We start from the raw sequence: 9,396 nt of genomic DNA, 5'->3' as shown, positions 1-9,396 counted from the left end.
CACATGCCGTATGGTGCTGCCAAAAATTAAAAAATAAAAGAAACCCTTGAACTATTAAAAAATTATACGAACAGCAATAATAAAAATGCAAATGTGGATAGACACTCAATTAACATTGATAAGAAATGTCACCCCTTACAGATTTTATCTCAAAGTCTATCAGCTGTACATCAGCTTGCATTGCCACCAGCAGCTTGCATTGCCACCAGCTTGCATTGCCATCCCGACTGTAGAGTCCTGCTTGCTGAGCCACTGCTTCCAGTTGAAGGTTCTGTGTCATTTGAACCACAGAGAATTCCTTTTATTGCTTGCAGTGATTGCTATACCGTACCCCAATGCTTGGCACAGAGTGGGCACAGTGGGCACACAGTGGGCAGCTCGCTCTGAGAAACCGCGGCCGCTAAGTCCTCCGACTGGGCCATCACTTGCAGTAAGCTGACATCACGTGCCCTGATGGGCCGCATTGAGAAAGACAGCGTCACCTTGTGGCTTTCTGCCGAAAATATTCAAGCTGAATCTCCTTATGGAGAAGCAAACAAAGCCCCCTCAAAAATATTCTACAAAAATCCAATCTGAATTCCTACGAAAATAACAATATACTTAAAGACAAAGTCTGTTAAAGGACATGTTAGCTAAATTCAATATGTAATTGTAATTGGATCCTGGATTAAAACAAAATAATGACTATAAAGAGCATTACTGAACAGTTGTGAGGGTTTGATCATGGATGGTAGGTGAGAAATTAATACCAGTGTTAAATGCTACTCATTCTGTGGTTCTGTAGAATGTCTTGTTACTAGGAGATGTACACAAACTGTTAAGGGGGAAATGATATCTGCAACATTTATTTTAGAAAAAAATGTGTATGCCAACCATCCATATGACACATGTTTGTCACACATGCACATATATGCAAAGATAAAGCACATAGATAAAGTAATATTTGAATCTAGATGGAAAGTATATTCTTGCAAGTTTCAGTAGGTTTGAAATTTTGCAGATTGAAGATGGAAGAGAAAAAAAACATCAGCTTGGGCACTGGACCTTGGACCTGGTGGGTCTAAATGTTCATTGTACCTCCTCCTATCCACCCCCTCTTTTTTTTGTTTTTGCTTTGGGGCCTTGGGCAAGTTATTTCCATCTCCTGCCAAGGGTTTTCCCCTACTATAAACAGGGTTAGTAATACTACCTGTCCCAAAGGGTTATGAGGAGGAAGGATGGTGGATGTAAGGGGCTGGCAGTGTCTGGTGCAGAGTAGCACTCAGTTAACGCCTGCTCTAATTATGAAGATATATTTTGCTAAGACAGGTTCACGGGAAGGAACACATCAATGGGAAAGTTGGAATCCTCCCACCTGCAAAGTGCTGGCACCCTTGCAGAAAACCACAAAATCCCCCCTTCTCTTTATTTGAAAGAACCGAGGTATTTGGGAGGGATGGGATAAAAGCCCATTCCAGGGGCTTAAAGAAACCCACTGCAGGTAAGGGGTCGGGTGGGCTTGGGTGGAAGCCAGCAGAGTAGGCGGAAGGGCCAACCATGGTCTGGGGAAGCAGGGAGGGGTGAGGCAGGGAGGGACAGAAATTCTTGGGGCTCCGGGCCTGGGAGATAGTGACTGTGGTCTTCACTCAGAGTAGAAAAGCCACTGGTCACTTTATCTGCCCTGTCCTGCCCGCGTGCCTTCTCACAGAGCCTGCCCCCCCGGCTCTGCTCACAGCCCCCAGATCCAGGCTGGACACCCAGCGGGTCAAGCCCTGGATCCAAGGCTTGGCTCACGAGGGAGGGGTGGTTCTCGAGAGGAAAGCAAACCAAGAGTCAGCTTTGCAATCGCTTGGAGAATTTTAATGAACAGCTGATTTCTTCTCATTTGCCAGTCCAGCCCTCCCCAGTGAGGGACCGAGATGGGGGCTCTGGTCACGGGCCATGACCAGAGGAGCCCAGTCTCCTGCCCTCCTTCCCCTCCAGAGACGCCGGCATCCTTTCTGACTGCAGAGCGGTGGGTGGGCAGGGGCTCAGGAGCTCGGAGCTTAGAGACCTCCTGTGCACAAGGGCAGAGCCCCAGGAGCACTGAGGGTCTTTCACAGCAGCTGCTGCTGCGCGGGGTGGAATCTGTGCCTTCCCAGGAGAGGGTGGGAGGAGGGCATTGCGGGGGAGCCTCCCAAGCTGCTTAGGACAAGAGCGAGAAGCAGAGTTGGCGCAAGTTCAGGTTCAAGGCGTCCTCCACCCTAGCTCAACTCCAAAGCGTTGATGTACTCTCGCACCCACTTCTTCTCTGGGTTGGCGCACACCTGGCGGTTCTTCCTGGTGATAAAGCTGCGGGAGAGAAGAGGGGGGGACTTGGTCAGTGTGGAGACAGCCAGGTTTGGGGATGAGGGGGACTGAGGCCAGGAGGAAATGATACCGGGTGGGTTATTTTCGGAGCTCCACAATTGTGTTTGTGGCTTTCAAGGAAAGGATGCTTTCTCTTCTGTTGGGTCAAAGGGCTACAAGCCAGAAGCAGCTATGTGTGCACTGTAACCCCCACGCCTCTGTATAAACACATGTACCCCGGAGAGCTCAGGGAATACGGGGCTCAAGGAGCCCAGGGTTGAGCGGGTCAACCACTAGCCTTTCTCAGTACTTCCTGTTTCAGAACCTGTGCTGGCTTCTGAAGATGCAGAGAAAAAGAGGCACCCTCCAGAACTGAGTCACGGCTGACTAAGTGGGAGACGAGGTGGCAAAACAAACACGCCGGTGTGGTTTTAGGTAACACAGTGCCTGCCACATGTAGCCACTCCACAAAGGAACCCGTCTGTGGGTGAACGGAAGAAGGACTCAAGTGAGTCTTGAGTTCACCACTCACTGGTTAGATCACCTTGGGCAAATCTCTTAGGGCCTCTGGGTCTACATTTACCTCTAAAATATGGAGAGAAATAATCCCTACTTTGCACAATTGCTGTGAAGCTCAGATGAGATAAGTGAGTGAATGAGTTTTGGAAAATACTACATATGTGTTGTTATTGGGGTGCTGTGGGGCCTCTGTTTTAGGGTGGATCAGAGCAACATGAGACCAGGGGTTCTGGTAGTAGATGTGGTGGCTTGGAGAGGTTGAGGGCCCTGAGATATGAACACTTGTCAAAGCAATTAACCGGCCAGGATGTGGAGACCAGTCTACAGGTGTTTATGGTATCAGTTGGAGGGCTCGCAGCCTGGGGACAATGGGCTCCATCGAGCTGCCTGCCCTGCCAGTTTGCTGGGAGCCTGGTTCTCTCTGGGGGATGCCCCGGGTCTGGCCAGCAGTGCTTCTTGAGTTATTACTGTTTAGTAGCTAAGTTGTGTCTGACTCTTTTGTGATCCCACGGACTGTAGCCCACCAGGCTCCTCTGTCCACGGGATTCTCCAGGCAAGAATACCAGAGTGGGTTGCCATGCCCTCCTCCAGGGGATCTTCCGGACCCAGGGATCGAACCTGCATCTGCTGCTTGGCAGGCGGGTTCTTTTCCACTGAGGCGCCAGGAAGGGGCCGGCAGGGCCGCCAGTTCATTCACAGGTTCCTCTCCACCTCGCCCTGCCTCCCTGCACCTCTCTTACTTTGCCTTCTCCTGCAGGATGCTTTCCTGCGTCTTTCTGGGATTTTTTTCAGACAAAGTGAAGGCTTGGGTTGTCTGATGAGGATGAGGATCTCTTGGCCCCTTTTCCTGCTCTGTCATGGAGAGCATGTGCTCTCAGGGGAGCTGCTTCGCCTTCTCTGAGCTGCGCTCTGAGCGCCCCATCGCCTCTCTTTCTCCCCCTTGTGCAGAGAAGAGAAATCGAGCAGAGGGCTGTTCTGAGTTGTCTTCTTGTTTGGGGTGGTGAGTGAGCTTCTGACGCAGACCCTGCTCTGGGCCAGCCAGGTGTCATACAGGAAATCCTGCCGGCTCACTGTCCTCTCTCCTCGGCCCCGAAGGCTTGTGGCCAGGAAATTAAAGGCCAGGAAACCGCCATCTGGAGGGTGCCCCGGCCTCCCGCTCCTCCCTGATGAATGTGAGACTGGACGGCAGCCTCCCTTGCCAGGCCATCTCTCCCCACGCCCCCAGCCTCCGTGGGGACCCTGTCTTGGCCTGACTACCCTCCACCTTCACCTGCTCCTCCTGGGGAGCAAGTGTGCTTGGCATTGCTGCTCTTTCCTCCCATGTGCTCCCTCAAGTCTCTGGCCCTGGGTGTGGCACACCGTGGGTGCCTAATGAATGTTTATCGAAAGAGTTAGTGACTGGATGAATTGCATTCGCTCATCAAGTTTCACTTCTATGTATCTAAGGATACATTTGTGGGGAGAAAGATGATTAGTTAACACCTACCAGGCACCTACCTGTGTGCCAAGAGATAGTCTAATTTCATTTTTCTTTTTATTATTCTCACTTTGACCCAGGGAGGGAAATACCTCTATTCTCCTCCACTTTGCAGACAAAGAAATTGAGGCTCAGAGAGGTGAAGTGACAAGCCCGAGCTCACACAGCTACTAAGTGGAAGAGCTGGGGTTCCAGGGAAGACAGACTGGCTGGAGCAGCCGAGATGGTTGAAATGCCACTCTGACATCAGAAGACCCCCTCCTCCCTTAAAAAAATGTCACACCTCCAGCCCCAGCCCTGTTTCCTCGGCTCCTAACCCTTCAGGTCACACTCCCTGCTGGCACTTCCACAGGCTCATGGTGCTGGCATCTTCGTCCTTTTCCTTTTTCTTTTTTAATTGGAGTATAATTGCTTTACAAGTGAATCATATGTATACATATATCCCCTCCCTCTTGGACTTCTCCCCGCCCCACCATCCCACCCTCTAGGTCCTCACAGAGCACCGAGCTGAGCTCCCTGGGCTACACAGCAGCTCCCCCTAGCTCTCTATTTTACACATGGATATTTATGTCAAACCTAATCTAATTCATCCCACCTTCCTGGGATCTCAGTTCCCCTCTCAAGGATGGAGCCCAGGCCCCCTGCATTGGAAGCACAGAGTCTTCACCACTGGACCACCAGGGAAGTCCCATTCCTTCCTTTTAAAACAGCTCTTCCTTGGGACTTGAGGGGGCTCCACACTCCACCCTTCTCCAGGTGCAGGCTGGAACCTCAGCGTCACCCTCAAGGCCTCTCTCTTCCTTGCTCCCGACCTCACATCACCTCCCAGGCTTGCTGCTTCTGCCTGGGAAGTTCCCCCACCCCTGTCTCTCCTTCCCTTCAAGTCCTCTTCAACCTCAGTACCACTCATGTGGACAGCCTCTCCACTGGACCCCTCTTGTCTAGACTTTCCCTGTTCTAGCTCACTTCACACTTTTGATTCTTTGTGCTGACCCTCGAGGCCCTCAGTGCTTTTCTACACGGAGACCCTACAAAAACCTAAAGAGAGTTCTGGCAACATCCCTGCTGCCCGATACACCCGTCCCTCAGTCCGATCCCAAGTCAAGCAGCGCAGACTTGCCCTACATCCCCTCTCTTAGCTGCGCCCCGAGGCGCTGAGTGTTCCTTCTCTCCTCTTGTGTTCTCATGTAGGATGTCCTGGTCATTGCAGCATCTAACTGAGTCCCGGAAGGGCAGGGGTGGTGGTTTACTCCTCTCTGCCTGTCCATAGTAGGTGCTCAAAGAAGGTTTTTCTGTTCTGCTCTTCCGTCCGAAAAATACTTGCTTTCAGAAATAAAATTAGTAGTACTAAACAGCAAATATATAGTATAGCAATAATTTGAAGAATTCATCAGGACCAAAGGCCAACTCTGAATACCTACAACTCTGAATCCTACAACTCTGCCAGTGCCGCAGGAATTTTTGGATTAAAAAACTTCATCGTGGGTGGTCCAGTGGGTAAGACTCCACGCTCCCAGTGCAGGAGCCCCAGCTCCATCCTTAGTTAGGGAACTAGATCCCACGTGCCACAACTAAGAGTTGGCATGTTGCAACTAAAAGGATTCTGCAGGTCAGCAGCTAAGACCCAGTGCGGCCCAACAAATGAGTAAATATTAAAAAAAAAAAAAACCCCAAACAACAACAACAAAGTCCTCATTATACAGAAAACTTCACGACTGCCCCGTTTTCATTCTTTAAGTCTCTGTCGTCTTAAACTCCATAAGCAATTACTGCTAATGATCTTACTAGTGTAGAAAGACGAGGCTCTAGAGACAGGCTCCCTCTCTCACTTACTGCGCAAACTTGAGCAAGTCACCGAACCTCTCTGGGTCTCAGTTTCACTCTCTGAAACGTGGAGAGAATTCTTCATACCCGTCAGGGATGCTATGATAAATGCAGAGCTAATGCATGTAAGACATTTGACACACAGCAGGAACTTCCTAGGTAGCAAGAATTATAATTTTTCCAAATGTCATAGCTTGCGTGTTTAAAGGAGAATCTCATTTCATTATTTTTTCCTCATCAATCAATAACTTTTTTTTCTTTTTAACATGCTGCAACTAGGGCCTTGACCTCTGACCTCCCCTCTCTAGTTCCTCTGAGGTTGTGGGTGACTTTGATTGGGGGCAGGATGTGGGGGACTCTGGGGTCCTTTTCTGGAAAGGGATGTATGAGTCAATCTTCTCCAGCCAGGCATGTTGCAGACCAGGTTCAAGTAACAGTCACATCCATAAAGATCAGAGAGCTAACCTAGCCTATCAGAATCGGGGGGCTCCTCCAGGAACACGTTGTCTAGCTTGTTCCACAATAGCTGGGGAATCTGAATCCAGAGAGGGCAGAACACAGCTATTTGAACAGCTGGAGGGTGGGTGGGAATGCCCTCTCTGAGGGCTCCTGCCAGGGGAGACTGATTCTGGGCGGGAGTTTTCCCTCCAACCCCCCCACCCCGAGGGTTCCACGGGGCTGCGACTCACACAACTGCTGCCATGGAGCACTTGCTGCTGGTGTAGAAATACTCCTGGACGTGGGTGCGGGGCAGCGGGCGGGAGAGGTAGGCAAAGCAGCAGGGCGTGGTGTCCGAGGCATCTGGGAGAAGGAAAGAAGGAGACTCCTGGATCCATCGCCAGTGCACAGTGGGTACTGCGCTGGGCGCTTTATAGGATTTATCTCCGGCAGACTATTTTCCTCCTTTGGCTGAAACTGAGGCTCAGAGAGGTAAAGACACTTAGCCGTGGACACACGGTGCCAGAGTGGGGATTCTCTCACCTAACCCTTGAGGCCAGCTGGCCGCCTCCTTTCTACACCACAACCCCATGCCTTGGGCTCTCAGGGCAGGCTGGGTCTCCTCTGGGCTGGTCTTAGTTCCTCCGCCCTTATTCTTGTCCTCCTGGGATCCTCGGTGGATTCGGAACTTGGTTTCTTTGAGACCTAGGCTGGGTTGTGGGGAGGTTTTTTAAAACTCAGACTTCATGACTCAGCCAGGACACCAAAGAGGGGCCTGAAGATGCATACTGCATTGTGGGAGCCTCTGACTGAAGCTACTGAGACAAGGAGGACTTTCTGTTGGTCAGTGACTTCAGGATGCCCCCGGGAAGGGCCAGTTGCCATTTCTGAACAGAGTAGTAGTGTTTCAGAGCCAAGAAGAACTGGGTTTGAATACCACTTTTCTTACTTCCTAGCTGCGTGACCCTGAACAGGTTACTTAACCTCTCTGGACTGTCAAAGAGAGCTACTCAAAGATTAGATGAGAATATTGAGTAAGATGAGATATGCAAGGCAATCAGCACAATACTTGATCCATAGTGGACATTTAATTAGATTTTGTTATCTGTTCTCTAAATCTATGAAATGGGGAAAGTATGACTGTCCCAGGAGGATTTTAGTCAAGTACTTAGAACCTTCTTAGAAACCCTGCTAGTGATGACAGACATGAGTTAGTGGTGTTTGCAGGTCAGCTCGAGCAGCCTTTGCCTGTTAGTAACCCCAGTCCACATTCGGTGAGCACCTGCAGGGCTTGGGGTGTAGACCTTGAGGACACAGACAAATTGATCAGAGAGGTCCCTGCCATGCAGTGGCTTAGAGATCTATCCTGGACTACTGGACATCTGAGTAAAGCAATGTGGAAGAATATAAATCATAGGAGTCAGATGGTATAAACGCTGCAGTTGAAAAGAGGGCGAGGGCTTCCCTGGTGCCTTAGTGGTAACGAATCTCCCTGATAATGCAAGAGACACATATTCAACCCCTGGTCTTGGAAGATCCCACATACCCATGGGGCAACTAAACCCGGGCACCACAACTACTGAGTTTGTGCTTTAGAGCCCAGGAGCCGCAAGTACTGAGGCCAGGCACCCTAGAGCCTGCGCTCCGCAACAAGAGAAGCCACTGGAATGCAAAGCTCTGCGACTAGAGAGTAGCCCCATGCTTACTGCAACTGGAGAAGAGCCCATGCAGCAATGAAGACCCAGCACAGCCAAAATAAATAAATAAAAATAAATATATTTTTTTAAATATATAAAAAGGAAAGAAAAGAAGGTGAGATCCGGGCGAGTCCTTTAAGGGCTGGCCCTGGGGACTGTGGACTTGAACTTACATGGGGAGGCAGAAGCAGGAGCGCAGAGGGCGGCCGCCATCAGGAGGACAGCGAAGGCAGTGGCAGAGACCTTCATGGTAGCTGTAGGCAGAGGCTGGGGCGATCCGAGTGCTGATCCTCTGCAGCTCCGGCTGGCCCTTTACAGGGTGCCAGGCGGCCCTTTATAGGGAGGCAGGCCGGCGGACGGGGCGCCCCCGCTCGGGGAGTTTCCAAATAGCAGCCACACACTGCTGCTGATATCATCAGTGAAATTGCACAAAACGGAAAAGAAAACTGAAATAGCCTCCGGAAATATATGTGTGTATGGGAGTGTGTGTGTGTGTGTGTGTGTGTGTGAGAGTGAGTGTGTGTGTCTCTCTCTGTCTTCTCACGGCCTTCGCATCCAGAATGAGCTCATCACTTCCCTCTTGGCCCTCGAGAAGAGCCAGCACAAGCCTCGGTGGCAGAAAATTTCTTCCACCTCAGACAGTCTGGGCTTTGTCTGCCAGGGCGCTCCCTGGTCCTCCCAGAGATCCAGAAGCTGCTTCTCCCGGGGCAGGAGGAGGGGCAGAACGACCAGATGGGAGTCCAGGTGCCCTCGTTCCCAGTGCAGTGCTCTGTCCATGAAGTACTGCTCATCGTGATGAGATGTGTCATTGGGGCATCCTCGAAACTGAACCCAAGTGGTGGTCTGGATTAGACCCAAGGTCCTCCTTCTGTCTCAGAGCATTAGATACAGTTGCTGTTCATCAATTCCTATTTGGGTAATTCAGAATTAGTGACAGTCTGGCCTGGGCTGAAGTTGACTTCTGAGTTATCTAAAAGAGTCTGTTGACAGTGACAAAGGCAAACACATTCTAAAAAGTGTAATTTTAAAAATGTGATCTTATACCAAGGAGGTTTCTTGCTAGCTACTGTCACATACGTAACTTGGCGGCTGAGGGGGACTGAATCACCCAGAATGGGGAGAATTTGTCTCTTT

At 50.5% G+C, this 9,396-nt stretch overlaps 1 protein-coding gene across 1 annotated transcript; it reads right to left on the bottom strand.

Moving 5' to 3' along the window:
* Positions 1-1,817: 1,817 nt before the first annotated feature.
* On the bottom strand, positions 1,818-8,596 carry CCL5 (C-C motif chemokine ligand 5). Its single transcript, XM_061390345.1, has 3 exons — positions 8,436-8,596; positions 6,817-6,928; positions 1,818-2,310 (listed from the first exon to the last, which is right to left on the bottom strand). Exons 1-3 carry the CDS (start codon positions 8,509-8,511, stop codon positions 2,223-2,225), a joined length of 276 nt encoding a protein of 91 aa, XP_061246329.1. The 5' UTR covers positions 8,512-8,596; the 3' UTR covers positions 1,818-2,222.
* Between the last annotated feature and the right edge of the window lie 800 nt (positions 8,597-9,396).

This window comes from Bos javanicus, chromosome 19 (genome assembly GCF_032452875.1).
Source record: "Bos javanicus breed banteng chromosome 19, ARS-OSU_banteng_1.0, whole genome shotgun sequence".
NCBI classification, from domain to species: domain Eukaryota; kingdom Metazoa; phylum Chordata; class Mammalia; order Artiodactyla; family Bovidae; genus Bos; species Bos javanicus.
This window is presented reverse-complemented; position numbering and strand designations above follow the sequence as displayed.